General features: G+C 40.4%; 1 protein-coding gene across 6 annotated transcripts; it reads right to left on the reverse strand.

The window, feature by feature from the left end:
- Nucleotides 1-2,166: 2,166 nt before the first annotated feature.
- RABGEF1 (RAB guanine nucleotide exchange factor 1) lies at nucleotides 2,167-25,334 on the reverse strand. Of its 6 annotated transcripts, none has more exons than XM_068415402.1 (11): nucleotides 25,217-25,334; nucleotides 14,574-14,759; nucleotides 12,066-12,232; nucleotides 10,898-11,017; nucleotides 8,741-8,761; nucleotides 7,663-7,832; nucleotides 6,042-6,123; nucleotides 5,131-5,263; nucleotides 4,632-4,723; nucleotides 4,013-4,269; nucleotides 2,167-3,017 (listed from the first exon to the last, which is right to left on the reverse strand). In XM_068415402.1, the coding sequence occupies exons 2-11, from the start codon at nucleotides 14,750-14,752 to the stop codon at nucleotides 2,619-2,621; spliced, it is 1,620 nt and encodes a 539-aa protein (XP_068271503.1). In that variant the 5' UTR covers nucleotides 14,753-14,759; nucleotides 25,217-25,334; the 3' UTR covers nucleotides 2,167-2,618. The 6 variants fall into 6 exon arrangements, with proteins under 6 accessions (XP_068271503.1, XP_068271498.1, XP_068271501.1 ...); XM_068415397.1 differs by having other exon boundaries at nucleotides 7,663-7,829; nucleotides 25,217-25,299; XM_068415400.1 differs by lacking the exon at nucleotides 8,741-8,761 and having other exon boundaries at nucleotides 7,663-7,829; nucleotides 25,217-25,299.
- Between the last annotated feature and the right edge of the window lie 320 nt (nucleotides 25,335-25,654).

Raw genomic sequence — 25,654 nt, forward strand, 5'->3', positions numbered from 1 at the left:
AGATACTGTATCGTAACATTTTGCATCACTGGGGTCTCTCACTGTATCTTATCCCAAACTCGCCTGTGGGACCAGAGCATCGCTATACTACAGTGATGCCCAGTACCAAGCCGATCTGGTGCTGCTGGCTAGAGGGTGCATCAGCTCATGCTGGGCCCAGGACTGGGCTCATGCTGAGCCCAGCACCTTCCCAGCTCAGCAAGCAGCACCTCACAGCACTCTGTGCATGACAGCGTGCCCAGTCTGAATTTTTCAACACTGGAAAGATACCCTGCAGTTATTACTGGGGCAACTGAACTACCTTACTTTTAAGCAAGACAAAACTATTTACCTGGTTTACCTAAAGACAGGTCATTTGCCTAATAAAATATTGACAAGCTCTTAAAGCAGATTAGTTACTCAAACACTAGAAAGCAAGTTCCTGTGAGAGGTGCTGCCATTGTTGTTCCTATACTGGGGCTAGGAGCAAACCACTCCTGCTTGCTAACTTGTATTAGATGGGGTATGGAAATTCATCTTACCTGCCTTATGGGGGATTCGGAGGAGTTGTTTGCTGAAAACACTCCCACCTGAGTGGCTTGATAACAAGATGGCATATGAATAAGGGATATTTCAGTTACAAATGCACCAGCAAGTCGCTCTTAAGTACTTAATCACTACAATGATCTTTCTGCAAAGAAAAAGACTTTGTTACCTAGCCTCGCACTTGAAGGGCTAAGAATTGTGTCTCCCAAAACGCAGACAATGCAGAAGCAGCCTCAATTATATTCACGTTAATCATTAACGGCACAACAAAACCCAGTGACGAGATCTTTAGGAACTCATTAACAAGGGCATAATGTACACACTTTTATTTAAACATGGCCATTTACACAATAGCTAAAAGTTTGCTTTTTTTTTTTTTTATATTACCCCCTCAGGAAAACCTGTGTTCCTGGATATCAGAATTAGCACCTAGTGTTCATAAAGAAAATAAAGACTTTGCAGTATTATTTACGGCAAGCACTGGTCAGATCCTAAGCAACTGGGGCACAGAGACACATGGATACATGAAATAATCTGATTTCTTGTGATCATCCAACATTGCTTCAGCTCAGCAGTGGAGTTTCGGGTAACCGGTTATCTCTGAAACACTAGGAATGCATAGTTCATAAGGCTAAATACACCGGACAAAAAGGGACAAGTCACAGTTGTGGTCTGAAATTATTGCAGTGCACATTGAAAATCGCAGTGTTTTTAAAGCAGTGGAACATAATAAAGAGGTAGGTACTTTCCTCCTTGATGGTAAGAATTTAACATTGCTTAAGAGTGGGTCAAGCTAAGTAGCTTTATGTAGGTATCTCATGTACACCAATAAGTCATGGCAGACTGAATTAACTGGAAGATTTTTAAATGATACATAAAATGTTTCACTGGCATAAAAAAAAGTTATGTTGCAAGAGGTTACTTTTTGTGGAATGAGCTATTATTCTTGAAATACACCGATTTAACTTTTAGTGACATAAAGCCATATTTACCTTTTGGTCAATACTTCAGCAAGATTCAGTCTCTTCGCTAAAGGGGGTCACTAAAGATCAGAAGACTGATGTTTCATGAAAATGAAGTGTACTTTTCTGCTTGGAGCAATGGCTCATGCTGCTTCTAAAAAGCAGCCTCTAATTATATGAACTTACTCATCTACCAGGATTGTCAGAAAAAGCAATCAAGACCTAAACCACTGATGGAAATTACTAGGCAATGCCAGAAAAGAAAGCTACTTTTGGTGCAACTCTTGCACTATCTCCTCACCACCCCCTTTTTGTTCCACATTATGCAATTTTTAATAAAAATACTTCTTTCCTTTCTGAAGCTTGGCTCAACATTCTCTTCAAAAGGAGTAATATCAGCACTTATGTGCACCACTGAAGGCTATCAGGTGTACTGACCAAGCAGAGAGAACGTTTACATGAAGAAATGTCATATTTCAAATAGCACTTTTTTTTTCCAGAGCAGATTTCAAGTCTCCAAATCATTACAACATCCTCTCTGACTGTAATTCATCAGTTATACCACCTAGCTTACCGAAACATTAACAGTGCACTTGCCTTTATACTGCAATGTGATTTAACTGAAAGGTGCTAAAATGAACACTTTTGTATCATTTTCACTCATACACAAGACGTCATGCACAGCTGAGACATTAGATTTTAAATGTATTTACAATTTTACATATTTTACAATATGTTTCATCTTTACAGCTACAGAATAAATTCAGACTAACATTGGTAGCTTTTGAGTTTCTGCTGGAACTCCAATTCTTTAATTTAAACTAATTATTAAAAACAAGTAAGTGCATGCCTAGAAGGAAGCTTTCAGGAAAGATGTCAATGGGCTAGTGTTGCTTAAAAATTACACCAGTTTGTGTAGAAAATTTAAATCCAGTTCAAAAACCCACAAAAGCCTAATAGAAATCTACCTGACTAAAATAAATACAATTCATTACACTTAACAAAAAATGTACCTTTAAAAATGTACTGATTTAAGCTCATCTCTTTTTTAGCCTTAAATTTACTTCCCTTCCCAAGTAGCAGATAGTACTGGGTGAGGATAATGCTGCTTTTCAAAGTTAACACTGATAATTATCCTGCATAAACCTGAGGCTGCAGCGGTGGGGGCAGCTTGTCATTCTCTACATTTTCAGAGTCAATAGCTGCTAAGGCTTGATTTTTTGGTTTTATTTCTAATGGGTATTTCTCAACAATATCTTGGACTTCCTTTGTAACTCCATCAGTCCAATCTATTAGGTCTTTCTCAAGCTTCTTGGCTTCATTGACAATTCTTTCCTGTCTCTCATTCAACTGAGACAGGAGGTCTAGGTTTTTATACATTTGTTTAACACCCAGGCACACATCAGGTGAAAAACTGTCAGATTCTTGCTTCTTCGGGGACGTCTGACCAGTCATAAAACGATCAAAATCTTCTTGGCTTAGATTTAAAGACTGAGCATCCAGTTTTTCAATGAAGGCCACAGCACAGCACTACAAACAAAACAGAGAGTAAGCATCACTGCAAGCTACACATTAGGACTTATGTGTTCTATTTTTTATCCTGCTGTTAGACCAGTAACCAATTATTTTATTTAATGCCTCAAGAGATTGCTCCTAAAGAGCTTTCCCAGAAGCTAACTGTATCAGACAGTTTCACGTGCCTCTCTCCTCTCCCCAAAGTTTGAAGAAGTCGAAAACTCTGAGAACGACACAGGAAGACCATTTCAGCTGAACCGTCCTGACTCACTGGATAACGTCCATTACAAACCCAGGGTCACTGCATTTTGTAGGTGAGAGACCAGAAAGAACAAGACATGACAACTAGACAAAAGAACTGTATTAATATTTAATAACCTGATCAGCAGAGATCTGCTATGCTCTCTGTTCATTTTCTGAAGGAAGGAATGTCAAATGCCCATCTTACCTCGGGGATGCTCTCCTCCTACTGAAAGGAATTTTTAACATTCCAAGTATTTCATTCAACTACGTATTTTTGATAACTGCTTTATGACTGCTTTATGATGAAATGCAGAGAAGCCAAGTTCATAATCATGATTCCTTCTAATATAAACAAGCACACAAATAAATGCCTCCTGAAGAAGCTTTAAAAAGCCTGTTTACCTCCACACGTTAATGGCCTAGTTCTGCAGTCCCTTCAAAAGATAAACTCTCACGGGCTTATATGGGGAACTTTGCATCTGTAACATTTGCACAGTCCAAACTCAGTCTTAGCATCAGATGGTTCAAATAAAGGGTTTAATATTACAAAGCAAGCAAAGCACTGTCTGGTTTGGAAATCAGAGAAGGAAGAGAAAGAGATACAAATCAAAAGAGCTTGCTGTACTCTAAGTAACCTCAGCCACTATTTGAAGAGCAGTTTTAATTCTCCTTCTATGTTATGCTGTGTTTACCTTTACTGGAAGTTCCTACATCCAAATAAAAGACAACCTTGGTGTATAAAACATCAACACTACTCCTGCACTTACCAGATTGGTAAAATAGTAGCCATCTTCTCCTGTCATTAACCTGCTTGGATTACAGAAGCGTGTTATATACTGGATGTTAGACTGCAGGCGGGGTGGGTTTCCCTTCAAAACAATGTATATAAGTGTTGGAAGAAAGTCATCAGCAGAAGCTGGTTCATTTTTTGTGATTTTAATAGCATTAAATATGTGCTTGCTGCACTTGGTGATGCATGCTAATTTATCACGAGGGACACGCTTTGAATCCATTTCAATAATATCTGTAAGATAAAAAAGTTCTCAAATCATTAAAACCATATTAATAAGACACCTGAATGAGAAGGACACTTACTGGACAATATTAAAATGACATCATTTTTAGCTGTGGTGCTTGCTGTTCCATAGAATTATCTGTTTATTCAACCTCCTCTTGCTTCAGTTCAAGCACTTCAAACAGATCAGGTAAGCCTAAACACTTCTGTGACAGAAAAATTACTGCTGCTCCACAGATGATACACTAGTCCAATACCACAGGGACTACTGCAAATCTAAAATCCTGGACCCGCTTCTGGTGACACCAGAAAATTATCTCTGTGAACAAGAAATCTGAAATTTAAAGCTGTAAACTTTATTGGTCACAAACCTGTAATTGCTTTTACAACCATATCAGACACTTCTGGAATTTCTTCATCGACGGGAACACACAGCATTTGTGGAGTTACCCAGTGCAAAGCCCTATGACAAGAAAAAATGTTAAAGCGTTCTGTGCCAGTAACATTCAGGTGTTTGAAACCAGCTGCTTCCTGAATTCAATGCACAAGGAGTGCTTTGTGTTAATGAGGCACTAGTCCAGTAATAAGCTAGTTTATTCCACTGAAGTCATTTATTTCCAGAAAAAAATATTTTCTTTTTTTTTTTTCCCCTAAAATTTAACAAAAGCACACCAATTAGTTTTCCTAGCGTAGTAGCTTTCATTATTCATTCTATTCATTCCTCTGTTGCTTAAATAAAGTGTTTTAAACTCTTTCTGGTTAAAAAGCTTGCCATTTTTGTACGTACAGCAAAAGATTGTTAATATGCTTGATTCAGAGCTCATTCACAGGACTGTGGATTATTCAACTGTTTTTCTTTCGAAGGCTTACCTAATTCTCTTTTGGACAGCAAGATCCTTCTTCTCATCATCAGTTGTTTCAGGGCAAAAGACATATTTATACTGTCGCGTCATAATGTATTTTTCAATCTGATCCATTGCTTTCTCAACTTTTTCCGGGGGCACTGAAAGGTACAAATCCCACCCCCAATACAGTAAATAAAGTATTCCGTGGCTCTTTTGAAGATTTAATACAGTTTGGTCCTAATATCACACCAAATCAGTACTACTGACTTGAGCCAACCTGAGTTAATAAAGAATGGATATACTTGGAGTATTTTCATGCTCTACAGAAGTAAAAATATAACGGTGACAACAGCACAGTGAGATGCCAAGTACATGCACAGGTTCACAATGAAGCACATTCAACACACAGATTAGGTTTAGCTGCTTGTAACTCTCAGGAATATTTCTCAAAAATAGAGTCTTTGAGAATAAATCCAGTAAGGTCTTCCAAGTCCTCTGTTCCTGTTTATCTCTAAAAAAAAAAAAATCCCTGGGTGTGTTTAAGCTGTGCCACTTACATACCAGGCACATAAAAGCAGTCTGCAACAGAAACACTCCCCTCTCACTGGCTTCTTGTACATTACAGTGTAACGTAAGGCTCACAGCCTGTTAATTGTGTTGAGGCTACACATTCAATCTCAGTTTTAAACAAATAGTATTGGATTTAAAACAACAAATGAAAACAACTCAACGACATTTAATTGAGAATTTAAGAAAAACCTGTAAAAACAAATAATTTAGACTGCAAAACTTTATACAACTGGTGCTGCTGGGAATAGTTTATGACACTAGAATTTGTTAACTGCATTTCTGAAAGCTGGTTAGGAATGCTTCGTTTTCACTTGAAAATGCAAAAGGTTTTACTTTTTCAGCAGTCGGGTATGAGGAACGTGATACCTTTCCAACGTGTCTGTAATTTCTCTGCTACATTTTGATAGAAGTCCTGGGCACATTCAGATTGCTCCTCAATACTTAAGTCCTGTAACAGAAAACTGAGTAAGCGTGCATGTGTGCAAGAAAGGGCAGCAGTGCCTGATGCTTTGTTTTAGTTTAAGGAAAGTGTCCAGCTGCAGTAACAGTCTGAGAATGCAAATATTTCAGCAGAGGTGTTTATGTTGGCTGAATTATATTAAAAAATACGAGAAATGAACACATACTGGCTGCTTAACATGTGAAAGACTTATGTTTATTTGCGCAATGCCCTTTTTCCCAGACACATCCCTGAGTAATGGTGACAAAATAATACATTATCTGCTATTAAGCAGAATGCTTGCTCCCAATTTTGTGTCTGTACCTTTTTAAAAGATGATATACAGTATACCAAAAAAACCAAGAACATAAATCATATATTTGAAAGAATATCTAGACAGTAAACACTTCTAATGATAAAGTTACTGTTAAATATATCCACAATGTTATTTGTGAAACAACATTGTCTTTTGAGCGTTAACTGAGCTACTGAAGAACATAATGGAGTTTGAAGGGTTAAAATTAACTTCACAGATCTAGTCACTTTTCACCATTAAATGGCAGCATAAAACCTTATGTAAAAATAAATGGAGAGAGAACTTAGAGGTAAACTAGGTGGTTACCCTGAACACAAAGTCTCAGCTCTGATGGCAGTGCTGCATTTTAGGCCTGGTTTACACGTGGTAGCAAACTGTACGTTTTGAGAAAGACTTCTTTTAGACTAGCACAAACTACCAGGGAAGCAGGAAATGACAGTACCATCAATGTTTACAACCAATAATAATAATACACTATTTTCACGAACTTGATGCTCAGAATGAATCAGTTCTGAAAGAAAAAAAAACTTCAAGATGTTTTCAAAGTGGAGGGCATGTAAGATTAGATTCCATCAGAACTCCCTTTAATTTCCAGTCCAATTTGAGGATACAATTTAATAACTACATACTAAATAGGAAGGGTACGGGAAGGAAAATAAAAAGAAAAAAAGATGTGCCGAATACTGACTCTTTTCAACCCTAGGTGGCACTACAGACACATTAATATTTTCACAACATTAAATTTTTTATATGGAGACTGAAGATATAACCCTTATTCCATATTAAAAAGAAGCACAGTCAAAGTTCCCCTTCCCCAAAGTAAAGGGGATGTGTAGGTTGATACTGCATTATCTTTATAACTTTTGAGACTTAAGATACCTAAAATCTTGTTATGTAATATATTATAAATTCCACAAGTCATATTTATCTAGAAAATGGTTTGTTCAACAGACATTTTATCTTTCAGAACTAATTTATTCAGGATGTAAAGAAAAGCTCTCTCAAGACACCTGACATACTGGGGTTGGAGGGTTTCTTTGGTCATATACCATACCAAAAAGGAAGGCATTCAGAATTTAAGACTGCTGCTAGATCTTCACCTGACTAAGCCGATCAGCTGAAGATTCCTGTATACAATATATAAAAACCAAACTGCTGGAAGAAGTGCAGTGTCTTCTCCATTTATCCCTAATGTTCCCATTTTATTTATGTAAAAGGCATGCAAAACTTACCCTTTTATGATTCATTGTTTCCAAAAATAGTTTACATTGCTTATAGATATCTTGTCCAGGTTTATGATAGGTCTTGAGAAATTCTATGAATTCCTTGGATACTCGATCTGTCTCGATGCTAGCCTGCCTGTTTATAGAAGGGCTGGGAGCCTTGGCTTCTTGGATTTCTGCTGGGAAAATTTGGGCACATCAGATTATCTTTTTTTCCACGCTGGTGGATGAATTCAGGAAGCGTTTAACATGTATTAAAATTTCAGGTTGCTTGTTTCAACTGTGCAGATGAATAAGCATTTATTTCTCAAGCTTACCAGTGAAATGCTGGATATTATTCAACAGAACTCTAGGAAACTGAGTATTCCACTGAAGTGAAACATTTATAGCCACATACCCATTTACACTAATGGCTTTTTTATATTAGCAAATTACTGTAACATGGGCTTGCTTTCGGGTTTCTTACATTTTCTTTCCCAGGTAAGATAGCTCCATATAAGATCAAGACTTCCAGATGGGAATCTGCAGCAGTTTAAGATAATGGACTGGTCCCTTTTACATTCTCCCTCACCTTTACATTCCTGCTCCTTTCCTTGCACCAACACAAGTATTCATTCAACTGGCTCCTGAACTAGCTCAGGGCGTAGTAGTTTGGGGCAGTCCCAGTCAGAAATCAGTGTTTCTTATGGGATTACTTTTCAGCTTGATCAGCTCTCCGGGCTGGCTTCCTACCAGGTCACAGGAGCAGCAGCAGCAGCACAAGACAAGGAATGGGAGCCTGAGGTTGGTGCAAACGCAGCAGCCCTTTGCCAGGCAGCAGATGCCACAGAATCACACCTGCAGCGTAAAGGAGAACTTGGCCCTTTGTGTTTCAGCCAGAGCAGAAGCACCGTGCCTGTTCAAGGAAGAATTTGCTTGGCACTCAAGAAGGAGGCAGGAACACAGACTGCACACAGCACTGGATGCAAGTTTCTATAGCTGCAACCACGGGGTTTTTCCACACACACTCATCTGATTTTCCAAGGTATACGCTGCACGTTAATTGTACTGATGCAATATCTTCACTACCTAAGTTTAGTTCACCCACCTTTCAACTTGCCAGCCAACACTGTTCAAAATGAAGGATTGAATAGAGATGATGTAAATGAACATGATGAAAAGCAAGCAGCAAAGAGACAGAAAACATGAATTCATGATCAGCATGATACAAACATATCTTTCAATCTGAAAATATTAACATGCACAACAAAAAACCCTTGTTTCAGTCAGCATACATGCAGAACTTCAAAATAAAAGGAAATAAATAGGTTTAGTGTATTTTATTTGGTATGTTTAATTTGAACTTGAGGTAGCTTATCAGGCTTTTTTTTGTTTGCTGTTATGTGCTTTTAAAGAGATCCAGCAGTGAATTCAAAGCTGTATGATCCAGTGACTAACAAACATTGATCATCTGACCAAAGCACAAGACTTACTAGGACCTCTACACTTCAGCATATCCTTCTCTGGATAATTTGGTCAGGTACCATTAGAACATGTATGGTACTTAAGTGATAAGAATGGAAAAGATTTTACAAATATTTACACTCCAACTGTAGCAATCAAGATAGAAAGTGCAAATCAATCTCCTTTCTAGTTACACAAGAACACTTTTTCCAAAGGGGATTTCCTCCAACCTTCTCTATACCTAAGGTTCAAAGTAGAATGCCTGTACAGTATTCAAGCTGAAGGGCAACAATTACTATATGTTGATCTAAATTTGTCACATTTAATATTATATAACCAGTAAGAAGGGAGCCTGGTTTTGAAATAATAAACAAAGAAAGCAGGTACACTTTTGAAAGGGTAGAATTATAAGATATTTTTTACACAATTAATTACTGACTTCATTTCAAAGAACAGCTGAAGTTTTATTTACTTATTTCAATATTGAGTTCACTGTATTCTAAAAATAATGAACTTCATTCTGCTATTTGACATTGAGGAATATGAGCATGATTTTTTTCAGTCACAAATTAGAATAGATTATTTTTTAGTTACTAGAGAGATGTAGTTGACTGAGGCAGATTACTGTTAATGTAGGCATTAAAAAAATTGAATGTTAGAATGAACTATCTTTTTAACGAGTCACACCAAGAACTACGTGTAGTCACTCAGGAATGTTGCAACTTCATTAATCTCTGCATTGAAATCCTGATTTAAGGAAAATGAATCTACAATATGCACTGATTACTAAGGACTGCAGAAACACATATACTTTCAGCGACAAAATATTTTCAACTTTGTCATGTACTCTAAAAGAATTAAGTCTAACTAAAAAGAAGCTGATTACAGAAAAGAAATTCCATCTGAATAAGTTAAAGAGAATCTAGTAGAGGAGATATGCCAAAATGAAAAGAAAGAGGATGGGAAGAGTTAAGAAAGGATCACCTTTACAAAGAATAAACACTATTAATATTAAAATCTTTCTCAAGGCATTCTACAAAAATGCTAGTTGTCACAGCAGAACATTAGCACTCCAGTGATTCACTATGGTTGTGCCATGGTCATGGGTCGGAGTCCAAATAAAGAATATTTTAAAAAGTGTTGTCATTAGCTCTACTGCACACACCCATTCATCTTCTTCATATAATTTGCAAAATAAAGAATGGTACATCTTCAAATTTCTTTAGTCAGCAGAACACGTCAGAATTGCAAACAAATAACATAGGACAAGATCCTAAAGCTGTTTGCATCAAGGGTTTTGGTGTCCTTTTGGTTTAAATGAAACCAGTATGTCTCCTCTCGATATGAAATTGTCTTCTTGATTAATATAACAAACATCTAGAGATGTTTTGAGAATGCAAAAGTTCTTGAAGTGTGAACTATTAAATTGAAGTAGTTTCAACTTAGATTTATAATGGCAACCTGGAATTATTTTTTGATAAAAATATGAAGCAGCACAAGATCTAGCTACTTCTTAGAAAATTCTTATTTTTTTGAAACTGCATAATCCTCCAGATGTCACACTAAGGTAGAGCTCAAAGAAGATTCAGCTTTATTCCTATATTCTCCCTACCAAAAAGCAAATAATTGGTCTGGAGATTCAAGTTCACTTCAAGATGCTAGACTTGCTTTTTTTGTCATCTTCATATTCAACAGCACAAGTTATAACTGGCACAACCCTAGTTTGTATTTTGCAAAGCCCGACTAAGAAGTAAGCTTACTAAAGTCAAGCAGACAGCTTGCTCAAGCTGTACTGCATTACCTTCAGTAGGGGAAGCCAGTTCCCAGGAGGGAGTAAAAATCTCCTTCAAATCCCTGAGAATGTTATCAGCATTTCGCTCCCTCCCAAGCTGTCCTTGCTTAACGATTTTCTCTTGAGCCACTGAAATAAATGCAAAAGCAAGCAAGACACCAGGAGTGGGAGCATGTCAGGAGAGATGGTGAAGGGGATAAAAAAAAAGAAAATATGGAAAATGAGAAGAATGAACGTAAAAAAAAAGTTTTTAATACATAGCTGAATGCCTTATTTAGACAGCTGCTGCCCATGCACCAAGACAAATTCTAAGATGAAATTCAGACACATTTAGAATTTCTGATTAAGGAAATGCATCGTCTCTAAGTCTAAGACACGTTAACGTTGCTTTTTCTTCTGGAATGCCTCCTCCACAGTCTAGCATTTTCCAGTTTTTGCCCCTGTAAGCTATTGCTAGGCAAAGACATTAGTGCCATTAATCATTCTTACTTGTAACAGATGCTGTAGAATAAACATTCAGCCAACCTCAAACTTGATATCCGCAACCCACATACGCACAAACACCACAAGTTTCCTTTCACGTTTATTTTCATTTAAAGGCACCCCGCTTAAACATTCCAATTCTCCTGTTAAAGCTGTTGAAGTGACCCATTATGGCAGCATCATCTGATATTTGATATCAGCATTTCTATCACATTTAGATATATCAGTTTGTTTGAGGTGACTGACAGCCAGTACCTTTCCTCCTTCTTTCTTCAGAAAAAGTTCCCCTTCAAGTCCTAAACAACAGTATCACATTATGGTTGATTCATGAATCTAGCAAGAATGTGCATCATACGAACAAGATACTTCCACTCAGCAGTGCAGTGGTAGACCACCATCAGGAATACGTTTATACTACACTTCAGTGGACTAACGCCTGTGTAACTAACACAAACACATCCACAGCTTTAGAAGTGCACAGTTCTGTTTAAAAGATTGTCTGACATCACCCAAAAGCTCACATTTTTCTATGTTTTCAGTAAGACTTCACATATTGCTCTCCAGAAGCATCATTATTCCAACTTTTTAAAGTCAAGGGACAGTTACTCTGCCTTTTAGTACAATACATCCATCAAAAATACTTTTTAACTTAACATCTTGTATGGAACCATTCAAAGCAAAGGAGAAAAGTTACCCTTCTTAGCTCCTGTTCTGGAAGAAGCAGTGAAGAACTTCTTCACAGTAGTGACCTTTCGTGTTTTCTCATTGGTTTTCTTTTCTTCAAATTTTGAAAAAGTCAGTGACTGGGCCCCTTGGGTAGTCTGACTACTGGCATACGCTTCTTCCTCCTCACGCTGAAGCCTGGAATTAGAAAAATGTAGGTCTAATTTAAGTGCTTAAAACCAGCACAAATAAGCTAATTTCCTGTGCAATAAATTAATTACTCATTTGACATGCTAATTTTCCTCTATACCCATCTTCATTTCTTGCTTTGTACCCCATCTCCCTTCACTACATTACGCCCACTCTTTCCATGTTGCAATGGTGAAAGTGAGGGAAAGCTTAAGATGGCGAGGAAGGATTAAATAGTAAGGTCAAAAGGGAGGAGACTGAAGTATAATCATGGTCACCTTCCCCTTATGTCGCAGCCCTGAATTCTACAAAGGTAAGAGTTGAGGGGAAAGGCTGTGGGAGCACTTCCAATAATCGATTCAGTTGCCTTCCTCTCTGCATCCTGTTCTGAGTTTCATCACCTATTACCACAGACAATCCTTTACCATCTTACTCAAGATAAAAACCATGGCTCGCAGCTTAGCAAGTGAAATACCCTGTCACAATCTCAGAAATAGATCATTGTTGTCATAATTAGTTTTCAAAGCCTTGGTAATACATATGCTTGCTTGAATGAAATGAGGCAAACCACTTCACTGCAACACTGAGAGGTGCTTTGCACAGACCTAGCCCATCTTGTAAATTAATCTACATGTACAAAAGGAGGGAGGGCAAACAGACTAATCCTTCAATGCCTACTCTTCTTCTTAAGCAGGAGGAATAAAATGGGTTAAATTATATTGCTCTTCAAGATGCTAAAAGGTTGAGCAATTTTCTTTAAACATCCATCCAGCTCAGGACAGACTATAAATGGTCTTGCCTTTGTAATGTCTTAAAGCAGGAATTGTGTCTTATCTGTGCTGTCAAGCCTGTCTGTTCACTACAGCAAACAATCAGAGCTTATCTGTTCCTTTAGCAATTCCAATTTAGAATTCCTTAAATGCTCCGTTTTATCGTACACAGACGTTATAAGACTGACAGCATAACTATCTGCTCTAATAATACTGAAGTCCTTAGTAACTGTTTAAGTCAAATTTATGGCAGAAGAAAAAATGACATGTCCTCTGTACTGTACTCAACAGCTTACCTGGCACCTTCTGATTAGGCTAGAAAAGGTTTCAAGCAATTCTTTCTACCTGTCTTTGTAGTTAACGTTCCAGTGCCAGATGGTAAAGAGACCTTAAAAAACAAACAAACTTCAGGGCCGAAGGTAACAGGGTCTAGGGTAGTTAGACACCAGAAAACCTGTGGCTTCCAAACAATAACCATGAGTTTGGACCCAACTCAAGCTGGGAGAGCTTCCACCTTCTCCAGACAGACTGATGTGAACACACTGCACTTAATGCCTTTTTTTTTTTCCTTCCCTTTTTTTCCCCCTTGGTTAATGTATCACTATGCAACTTAAGTTCACCGAAGGGTTCCAGACTCGAGTGCAGACACGTGTCTCGGTCATTTGCACTTTTTCCTAGAGTTCTGGTATACACCAATACGTTAAAGTAAGTGTCTGTAGAGAATCTGTGTCAATATGAACAAACATCTTGGCCAGCTCAAGTCAACTGCCAATCAACTCTTAATACACACCTAGATGCTCCTCAAGAATTCACATAACCCTGAAACAGTTAATTCCGAGGAGATGTGATGTAACTCACACCTGGAAGTGACACACAGGACAGCTGTAGTACAAAGCAGGATGCTGTGCAGTTTCTCAGGCAGTGGATAATGCTTTTGCTTTCAACCCAAATCCAACAAAAAGCAGCTGTAGCTGCTCTTATTTTCTCACTCAAGCATAGATTTCCTCCAACCCCCATTTTCAGGGTCAAGCACTTATCACGCTAGGAAAACTAGACTGTTTTGCAGAAAATATGTTCTTAGAAAAGTTACCTGAATTATTAAAGCTAAAGCTTTGATGCTTTTGGGCTTAACCCTGAAGTTTAAAAGAATGACTACAGACCCAATTTTTTTAATCAGTAGCTGAAATGCAAAACCATTGCTCTGGCTATATTCAAGACAATAACTGCGGCCTCCAGAGGCAGAGGTATTTTAATCAAAATTGTCCCTTTCACCCTTCCAACTGCTAGTTAGAATTACAGACTTCAGTATGCAAATTAGGTCAAAGTATTTGTTGAGAGGTTGGGGGGGTGTTTACATTTGTTACTTCACAGACTTTCTTTTGAAACCTCTTAAATTAGAATGTCATAAATATTCATTTTTCCATCAAAGGGAAGATTTTAATTCCTGCTGGAAAGGTCAAATTTGAGAACTTATGGTGAAACTGAGCCAGAGCCAATAGGACCAGAAAATGGGAGACAGGAATAGTATTTAGTGATGTCACACTACTATAAAAGATGAAGGAATAGAGAGGGCTCTTTACCGCTCTGCCAGCTCCCAGTCCTCTTGAATCTGTTTCTGCCTGGCCTTATGGTATTCCTCTCTCCAGCACTTGGAGCAAAACCCCTGCCAAGCAGGATTGCCATAGTAACCACATCCCTTCTTGCACAGTAGCTCTGACTGATCAACGTGAATTCCTCTGCGTTCAGATTTCAGGTTCATTTTCTTCCTGTTTAATGAGAAAATGGTTAAAGACAGAAACATGATAACAGCCTGCTAGAAATCATTCCTTTTGAAGGTTTGACTTTTAGAAAGAAGTCACCTGTTTTAATTATTTAACAGTACCATAGCAACAAAATAAAGGCCAGAAGAGGAAGGGCACAGTTATATAACCACACAGCCCCGAAAGCCAGCTGCAGCATTAGCATATGTTTGCATAGCTTTGACCTGCAGACAGCACCAGACAGCAGGCCAGCAGTACCAGTCAGCCAGCTACGTACACGTGTGGAAAAAGGCACAAGTCTCTGATCTCACCAGCGCATTGTTCTAACAGTCGCAGAGGCACAAAGCCATGGAGGAAAAAAGAAATATAGAAAGTTACAATCACCAAGGAAGGAAGTAAACTGAGTAAGAGACAAAACGTAAACAGGTTTGCATTCAGGTTGAGACTGTCTCTGCAAAGAATCACACTGGTGAGACTTCAGGTAACGTATCTTTGGCCTCGAAGAGTATGTCTTCCCGGTACAGGGAAGTATCACAGCTAACTCAGCAGGGTACGTTCACATGGATGAGGTGCACCTCCATGTCCTTCAGTACTCAAGCTACTTCAGAGTTAAGTTGGGCACCTGTATAAAGCACAGCTCTAGAATTTACATATAGTGACTGCAACAAAAAGATTTATTTTCATGCCTACACCACCACCGTGCAGATCCTGTCTTCCAGCGATCCAGCCCTCCCCTTTCTTTTTTGCTTGACAGAAACCACCCCACCTGTCAGCTTGCTCTCAAGGGCATTTCAACTACTTCGTTCTAATTCTAAATGCTGGATTCACTTTAGGAGAAAAGCAGCACAGGATAACCTGCACTAGCAAGTTTAAGGTCTGCACATTAAAACATTGACATTTGGATTGCAATATTGACATACACAGACACTAGAAATACCACAGCGAGGCACTGGAAAGCAGGTCTTGGTCACCAAATCCAGTCCCTTTTTCTTCCTGCGATCCTCAGCAGAGAGTGCGTTGCAGAAGCTGAGTAAGCACCTTGGCAATTTGGTTTCTTGCTCTCACATTCGTAACCAAAGGCGCCCCTAGGACTTCCTTCCTCTAACAGGAAAACCAGAAGATTTTTAAACCAACGCTGCCCCGCTGTTTGGAGACCCTGCCTTCCCCTCCAGCACATTACTTAAGATCACACAAGGAAAACAGAACACACATTGAGATGCAATGTATGGAAAGCAAGATGAAAAGTGATTTTCTTAAACTGAAGAACGTCAGTAAGTGTCAGAGTAATCTTTTTTTTCCCTGAGATTCATAATGACCCCTAAGTCCATGCTTGAGGAATCTGGATCTGGTTGTTCATGCTTCTGCCCAGCAAAGGTTACTCACCCCTGGAAGCTCTTGCACTCAACAGTCTCAGAAAGAGCCCCAAACTCTTCTCTGGGTCATCCAGTGGAACAGATCCAGTGATAGGCACAACTGCCATCACCATAGTTTCCTACCATAGGAAGTAACGGCCATTTTGTTCCAAGCTGCATTATATAAGATCAACCATTTTAAAAGATTGATAATCAACATTTCCCATTAATCTAAATAAGTTATTTTACATAAAGCAACAGGAAACATAGGATTTTCTCTGAGGGAGGAACAAATTAAATATTGCATCTTATCTATGGAAGTATTAAGGCTCCTTCCACTAACATCTTTTCTATCTTTGAAAGAAGTAATGGGTTTCTGAAAATAATCTAAAAATAGTTTCATTGTAGACACCTGTATATTAAGGGAATCAGTTTCTTAATGGCATAATTTCTAAAGACACATTTTCTCATTTATCTAGACAGAGCGCGGCTGAATACTCTTTTCTTTCCCACAGAAATGTCTGACAGTTAAACAGACATTAATATGCTTCTGCAAAGCAAAATGAAAAAAACAACTAATTTTAAATATTGGAGAGGGCTTTACTTCATCCCCATATGGATAAAGTAACAGAGGAAAATAAGTACATTGCCTTCACAAAGATCTTTTGGTTTTTGTACTGTCTTTATTTTCTGATTCCTCAAGTAAGGTCTTTATGTTGACTATAATGGTCGATCTGCTGACTGACTATCTATCAGATCAGAAATTAAACATGAAGTGTTTGTCAGCTGCACAGCCTGGGACAGAAATTGCATGTTGGAAACTCAGCCCATTCTCCGAGCATCACACATGCCCTTTATCATCAACTCTGAAAAGAACGGGGAAGCAAAAGCTTGAAACTCTTCAGTTGCTCCTGGTCCAGTTTCAAGACCGCTGCCTAAAACCAGAAGCTGCAGCAGCATTTTGATTAGAGACTTCTATTGCAGGTGCCTGTACTAGAAAAAAACACCACGCGTGAAATTTTCAGTATTGCCATTAATGGTAAAGCTGATCAGTCTGAATGTTTTCACCGCAAACTACAGGGAGCTATAAAGACACAACAGATAAAAACATTTTCATAACACAAACTTCAGAGAAATTTTACACCGATCTCTATCACCCCAGGAAATAACATCCCTGATCCTATCACCCCCTACAACGGAGCAAGTTACAACACTTTTGCAATTGCAGTCTGTAGGCAAATTTCATGAATTCAGGTGTCTGTTGTTATTCAAAAGCACTGTGCTTCGGACACCGAGATTTTTTGAAAACCAAAGGAGCAGAATGAAATATATGACCTTGCTTCTATCCCACGTCAATGTCTTGCTTTCTGAAAGCTTAACAGCATACTTAGTTTCTATGCCAATTATGCACTTTCACTCTCTCTATACAGTCACACAGAAATTAGCTTTCTGTATCCACAGAGCTTTAACCACAGCTACCTTTGCCATCCTGCTAGCCCTTTGTGTACATCAGGACTAAAAATAAGGTTCTGTTTAGTGTCAAAGTTCAGCAGCTTTCCCTGGACTAAGCAAAGCAGGTCTCTTAGTTGCAAGATTTTTTTTTTTTTCCTTTTTTTTTTTGCATTCTTTTAGGAGAGGTTTGTAAACAGTTGCAAAGCCAAGCCACCAGAAAGCAAGCTGTTCTGTTTCCTCTCCTTCAAGTATTTTCGATTGCAGTTACATCAGCTTCAGATCCAGGGACAAAAGAGGTCACCCTGAATCAATATGAAGAAATCACATGCTGCACTTAAAGCAGAGGCTTTCTGTTTCCTTTAAACACATCCCCTACAAAAGATGGTTCACAGCCAATTTCTGCAGGTCAGCATTTACGTTCTAATGAATGGAACAACTCAAGTTTTAATAAACTGAATATGAACAATCCATCTCAAGTCAACCTTCTACAACTAAATAACCGTCTACTTCATGATCTTTCATTCCTAAAAATGTTCTGTTGAGCTTCTGAGTGTTCAAAATGGTTTTTTCTTTCCTTTCTTTCTTCCTTTCTCTCCCTCCCCCTCCAGCTAAAGGTATATCATTCTTTATTCAAAGATCAACTACTCAATGTATTTGCACAGTCACACCTCCCATTTTGCGTGGTCAGAGCTCTTATTTTCATTCCTGCCCTGAATGCATGACCAGTTCCAAGCTCACTTCTGAGTAACATAATCCAAAAGAAAGAAAAAATTTGTTGTTTTTCTGGAGTCGGAGAGGTAGGCAACTCTGAACAGCTTCCATACTGCCTGACCACCGAGAAGTCAGGAAAATAATAGTAAGGAAGGTAAACTTCCACATTGAAAAGAAAAATCTTCTAAACATGAAGGACAATGAAGTACCAGAAGGTCATAAATAAAATTAACTAGTACAATTTGGAGAGGTGCGCTGCACCAAACATCCTTTTTGCATCTCCTGTATCCCAATTAAAACACTTCTCAACAACTGCAAGAAGCACCACGTCTCCCTCCCAGGAGCCTGTAATTTAAAGTATACTCACACACCACTTTGCTCATTAAGTCCTTCAAATAGTTCTGCTGTGAATATCATCAGGAAAAGTAGAAGTGACACTTTCTTACACAGTTCCTCACAAATACCATGATACAGAATCTTCTTTTAAGCATTTCTGTAGCAGTACTAGACCTCATCAAAGGTTAATATCTATGTTAATTAGTATGACCCCTTTGAAAAGTTTAGACAAAGAACAGGCTCTTAGACTTAATTATTAATTTATAAAATCCCTTTCCCTTGTTACTTATTTGCAAGTAAAAGCTTATTCCCTCCCATTTTCCTCTGAAATGGAAAAATGGAAACAGCCAACCCCTTTCTATGATCACAATCTTTGAACCCCACCTAACACACCGTGTGTGTGGTTCCTCAGGATCACTGCTAACATGTGCTGTTACATCATGGCTGCAAAAGTGGATTTATTCTGGACAATTACAACACAGAAAGCTGTCCCATCGCTGGCAATCAGCGTATTTGTACCACAGCCAACACAGAACTAGGCTGTATGGACACCAAAGAGCTCCTTGTCTTACTGCCACAGGCATTCGCGGGCCGGTACCCACCCGGCCTGACAGCATCCTAACCCCGAGCTACAGCATCAGCTGCCTGTGGCTACGTCTTTCCACGCTGTTCTAGATGTGGAGCTTTATTTTTCCAAACTGTAGCGATATCAAGAGCAGATGAATACTTGTGCATTGTTGGTAGATGAGGCATACGACACGTTATGTTAGATATATTTGAAGGGTTGTGCATCAAAGGTCTCTAAAGACAGATCAGGTCTCCTTCTGTAGCTTCTCCATAAGCATCTTAGAATATTTAGTTTTGTTATGATGTCTAGCACGTGAAAAAAAAACGCACTGTAGTTTATTTCAAAATTAGCTTTTTACTTGCTTTAATGCAATTCATTCAGAAGCTCCCAAATACATCTTCCTATCAACACATTTTTCTTGTTGTACCTCGACTCATTTAATTTTTTTCTTTTTATTCAGTAGTATTTTGAGCACCTGTTTACTTAGAGCAAATACTTCTTAAAAAGTGCAATACCAACTCAGAGGTTTCTCATCCCTTGCTCACACCCCTAGATCTTCCTGTCCAGTTTGCTATCCAAGAAGAATACCCAATAAACTAGAGCTCTCACTTTAGAAAATGGAAATTCACATAATTTTTGGATAAACCAGCTGTCTGCCCAACAGTTCCTCTGTGACTCTGTCAAAGATGCAACTGAAAACGTACGTGCAAACAGTGCAGGGTTTCGGTTACCACAGTCATGGAAGCAGACATCTGAGCCAAAACCAGAAAAACCAACTTTTCTGCAAAATACTGCTGGCCGACAGCCACATCACTTTCCCTGAGTCACACACTTCAATCTGTCTTTGAAGATTTACTAAAGAAAACACAGAAAGAGTCAGGACACAGGAAACATGCGTTTTGTTACAAGTATTATGAAAGAAAAAGAACCAAAGCGTTAAGGTCGTCCGGGGAGGCGGGAAGGGGTCAGGGGAGAGCGGAGGCAAAGAGGAAAGGGATTTTTTTTAAGAAATGTTTTCCACTGACCTGAAGTGCAACAGCATTCATTGAATGCAGGTGCTTAATAAAACTTACATTCTAGTTTTCAAGGAGTTCCAGTTTCTGGTCTTGGGAGCCCAAGTTTCTCAAGGGAAGCAATAAGGATACATCTAAATTTACAAAGGGATTCCATCAAAGCATTTAGTCTTCAGACAACATTTGCAGACTGCAATCCACACTCCTGATTCCCTACACACCACTTGGAAACAGCTACAGGCACCAGAACACAATCTACAACAGACACCAAAGCTCAGGCAGCAACCCCTTGCTTACGTCCCACCTTAGACGCCTACATTCCTGTATGGGTCTAGTCCCAAGTACGTGACGCTGGACGTCCAACCTCTGGCATCTTGACTGCTCATAGAAAAAGACAGTGAAGTTCCCCAACATCAGTGCAGAACTAACCAGACTGCACTAACACAGAATTAGTCAGATACTATTTTACCTTTTTTTTTTTCCCCTCTGATGATCTTCCATTACATTCCCATGGGACTAAAGATAAGACCTTCATAATCAGTGTGCTTTCACAATTAAAACTATGGGATAAGGAGAGAGCTCAGAGGTTTGCCAACACCTGATGATCACATGTGATATCTTGATATGCAGGCCAGTTACATAAAGCACAAAACTCGCTCTATGTTTCCAAAAGGCGCTTTCTCCTCCAATTCTAAGTCCATAAATCCTTAAGCCATTTTTGTCAGTATCCCGTAAGGGGGACTGGAGTAGCAGCAATTATTGCTCCAGGACATTGTATCCTTCTTATCAGACTCAAAGATCTCAACAACACCAAAAGACTATATTCTAATTTTCACACAGACCAGATTACAAAATAGCTGGAAAAATTCATAGTAAACTTATTAAAGCAGGTGTCATAGTCACGGCAAAGAGCAAGGGCATTCTTAGCTTTTATGTGGTACAGAAAAGGGGCTCCTTTCATCAAAATAGGATCTGTCACCAGGGGCTGATTTAACGCGCACATGAAAGAGACTACACTTACGTAACAGGTTCTTTTCAGCATTACATCTAAGATAACTTTCAGAACACATTAGGGTTTCCAAAGACTGCAGACACAGCTTTGGCTTCAGGAAAAGTACTGTGTGAAATAAGGTTTAGAAGCAGTATAGATTTATCATGAGTTCAGACAGCACCGGCTTGTTTTTCTTGTTCCTCTTAACATGTACCTGACTTACTTCCCAGGGACCGAGCAGGCAAACAGATACCTTTATTGCCAATGCAGATTGCATCACTGCCACAACGACAAGATATTGACTTTTTCATAAACTGTTTATTAGTCCTGGATTGTTCAGGTCACCTTTGATGGAAGAGCTGGTTGAAAAAGCTCCATATCAAAGCTGAGTAGAAAGGGGTTTCATTTAAGCAATCTATAGACACCTTTAGTAAGAGGTAATTGCAAGTCAATTTATAATTATTACAGGCTACGAAAACCAGTTTCTAAATAGCTCTGCATGCTAACCCGGTAAATGAAAGCAGCGGCTTTGTAACACTGGTCTGTGTATGAGTGTCGGTATTGGTACCAAAGTTCATCAAACATGTCTAAAAACACGAAAAGACTTCACAGAACAGGCTCAAAACAGGCAGCTGACACAAAGGTATGAAACTGCCTTTGACTTCTGAGAAGCCTGTTTCAGCCTTCGACACTTTTGACCACAAACCAAAAAACCTGTCTGCTGACATCTGAATCCCTCCTTCTGGGGTTTGGGTTGGGTTTGTTTTGTGTGGTTTTTTTTTTTTTTCCCTCTCATCTCTTTCCTTTACTCTACTCCCTGAAATCAACAGTCTCCTCAAAAAAATCTTGGCATGACTTTTAGCAACAACCTACACCGGCCTTTTCACTGGACTGAAGTGAATGTGATTTGGCTCTTCAAGTTTAAATCTTCATAGCACTTAATGAGCAACTTGCATTAATTCTTCTCATTAAAAAATATCCAAGTGCTCCAAAGTGTGCTCGCAATGTCTGATGCAGTATCACTCACAGCAACTGTCTGGTCATTAATGGCCATCCCCAGGCATGGGATTTCAGAGCAGAAAAAGAAGAAAAACTGGAGAAGTCTCCACACACACAACTCTTACAGGAACGGTTGCAGTTTTAATTTTTACTGGTGCCTGAATAGTACACACACTTCACATCAGATCAAGAGAGTAGTGAGTCCTACCTAAACCCGCATGCAACTTCAGTTACTGAAAATAAATGTACAAGGTAGACTAGAAAGTGCATCAAAACAGAGGTGGCGGAAGGATGGGATTGGGTTAAGGTCTCTAGCAGAATTTTGCCTATGGAAAAACATCCTTAGATAACACGTACGTATTCCAAAGAGCAACTGACCCAAGTGCCACAAAATTATTAAGAGCCATGTAAGTGTTGAAATAGTCATGATTCACACGTAACCCTAAACACTGAGGCATGTAATTAGCAGAAGGCTAATTAAACATGAGTTAATTTCCTCTAAAGGAAAAGGTGGGGCAAGATGATCTAAGAGACTCATGAACAAAAAATATGAAAGCCATTAGATAACTTCCGAATTAGGAAAGAAACACGATAGCTGTCTTTGCAGAACAGATCGGATGAGTCTTCACAGTTTTAATGTGCATCTCTCTTGCAATTAAGAAATTTCAGCTACTACTTGTTGTTTCCTAGTATAAACAGTACAGGCTGCTAACTAATGATCCTGAGAAAAGAAACAGTGATGACAGACACACAGTCCGATCAGCCACCTGAAAACAACTGCACTCTTTGGGGCTGCAATTGGGCAGGGGAAATTGCAGCCACTACCTAAAACCTCTGAAACCTAACGCTGCCCACAAGGCATCAGCGCTCTACCCACAGAGCTCCCAATTTACTTCAACCTGAAGATGCATTTTCCCCCCTCCAACGTCAGTACAGACCTTAAGCTACAGTTTTCTTTGTCCGCATCAAATTCTTAACTCAGCCCATAGCAATGACTGCACAGCCCGGAGCAGCACGTATTCATGAATTGACTGGCTATGTCTCACCATCTACATGTGACTCATAACTGCGCTTTCAAATGAAATCACAAGAAACATCTAAAAACTGCTTTGTACTGTTTGATTGGGAATTCAAGTAAGAATATGAATAGGATTAGCTAAAACTTCTAAAATCTCCTCAGAAACAGCAGCAATCGGCTTCTACACACTCTGTTTCTTGCCAACATGCCAACCACGCTCACCTGGGTACAGATTAAAACTAAGTTTTCTATAACCTCAGAGAAAAACTTCAAAACATCTTGCGCACGTTGTACCTGACTTGTTACTGACAGCATTTTAATCGGACTTCACAAGCACGATTTGTAGGTCTAGTTTTAGGTCACAAGTAGTCCATCATCGGGGGGGGGAAGCATAATCGGGGATTATGTAGCAAATATCAGGAGAGGAAGGAGGGAACTGAGAAAGACTGTTCCAGATTAGGTAACACTGCAAAATAAAATTTTAAAAAATCATGGACTATCTCCAAGCTTATAATCATAGCTTGTTGTGTAAAGTGATCTTCTGAATTGGTATAATTGGCTTTGTATTCCTATTTCCCTTCTATCGTGTGTTGTTCTGGGTTTTTTTTGTCAGCAAAGCATTCTATTGAGTTACAATTCTTTTCCTAATCTTTTCCCCCCTGCAAAACGCTTGTGTAACCATGTCCAGAAGGCCAAGCCACCCAATTCCTGGGTAAAGTACTGTTCCTGGAAACACTACGTCCTTCTACGCTGATCGGTCATTAGTCTCAAAGGAGTCTCAGGGAACTGGAAAACCAAGAGCTGCTCCATACACACCCCAGAGTACTGGCACGAGGAACTGCCAATACAAGACACCGCTTCAAAAATAGTTTCATGACTATAAGACAAAACAAGAAAAGCGCGGCAAGTCACATCAATAATGGATTTAAATCACAACCTCCACAAAGCCACCCTTTTTCCAAAACTGTGCAGTGCCACTAATTCCCTGCACTGGGCTGGATCAGGGCTCTACTCAGCCCAAACAAACTGACTGGGATTTTGTCTGTAACAACCCCCCCAGCTGACCCAACACCCCATCACACACGCCATGGTGTCCCTGCCACAGACCAAGGCAGCCCAGACCCGCAGGATTTCAGACAGCGTCGAACCACCCCCTCGGAGAGCTTTTTGTTACTTCCAGTGCGTCATTCACCTTTCGGTCTCACACCCTCTCTGAAAATACGGCCACTCCCCGCTCAAGGGAACGGCCTGAACACTACGCAAGGTGCTCATATAGTGACAAACACCCACAAAAGCGTCCCAAATGCGCTGCTCAGCATTTTAAATATACTCCGAACTTAATTTGGCTTGAGTTTCCAGGACTTTGATCCACAGTCTTATAGTAAGAAGCCATCCAGCGGTAATGCTTACAGAGGCAAAAACCCCTCAATCCACAAGGAACTTCGCAGGGAAACAGGCTGAGGGGCCAGATTAACACCCTGATTAACTACTGAAATGCAACCCCTGAATTAAAAAATCATTAAAAAATACATATTATAAAAACAACTTCGTTTCAGGAACTGCATATGGAGGAAACTGGTTTACTAAGTTTCTCCGCAGGCCGCTGCGTGAAGCCCGATGACAGGCTCCCTCCTGGAGCCCGGGGACCCTCCGCCCAGCCCCGGGCCCCGAGGAGAGGGGCTGGCGGGGCCGGCAGCGCGGGGCCGGGCACGAACCCCCCCTCAGCGGGGCAGACGCGGCGCGGCCCGCCCCGGCGCAGGGTCAGACGCCGTATCACCGAGACTTATAACCGATTATAACGGCCGGCGGCGGAGACGACGGAGGGGGACGCTGACAGCCACCGACCTGCCACTGTCACCGCGCGGCTACCAGCGGAGGGGGCTTCCTCAGCGGGGGAACCCCTTCCCGCAGCCGGGCCCAGCGGCACAGGCACGGGGCGCCCCCGAGCGGGGCCGCTGACAGGGGCCCGGCCCGCGGCCCCGCAGCGAGAGGAGAGGCGCGGCGGGTCAGGGTCGCGGCTCACCGGTTGCCCCGGGCGGCGGGGGCTGCCCGCCGCTCCGCGCTGCTCCGCGCTCCGCTCCTCCCGCGGCGCCGCTCCCTCCCCTCGCAGCGGCCCGACGGTTCCTCCGCGGCGGCGGAAGGGCGTGTCGTCACTTCCGGGGGCGGGGCGCGGTGCCGGAAGGGCGCGCGGGGACGGTTTGCGGAGCGGAGCCGCGGCGGGAGCGCCCCGCGCTGCTCGTTCCGCGGCCGCGCAGAGCCCGGGGCAGAGCGTGCTCAGAGGGAGCGGTGATCGCCGTTAGCTGTACGGGGGCGGCGGGAGGAAGGCGCTGCCGCGGCGCAGTCTCCGCAGGGCTGTGTCACGCGCTCTGCGTTACATACGCGCTGGATACGGGGACAGCCCGGGCTGTGGGGGAACCTCCGCGTCTTTCTCTTCAGCTTCTCCCTTCCTGCCCCTTCCCGC

Source organism: Nyctibius grandis, chromosome 18 (assembly GCF_013368605.1).
Source record: "Nyctibius grandis isolate bNycGra1 chromosome 18, bNycGra1.pri, whole genome shotgun sequence".
In the NCBI taxonomy this organism is placed as follows: domain Eukaryota; kingdom Metazoa; phylum Chordata; class Aves; order Nyctibiiformes; family Nyctibiidae; genus Nyctibius; species Nyctibius grandis.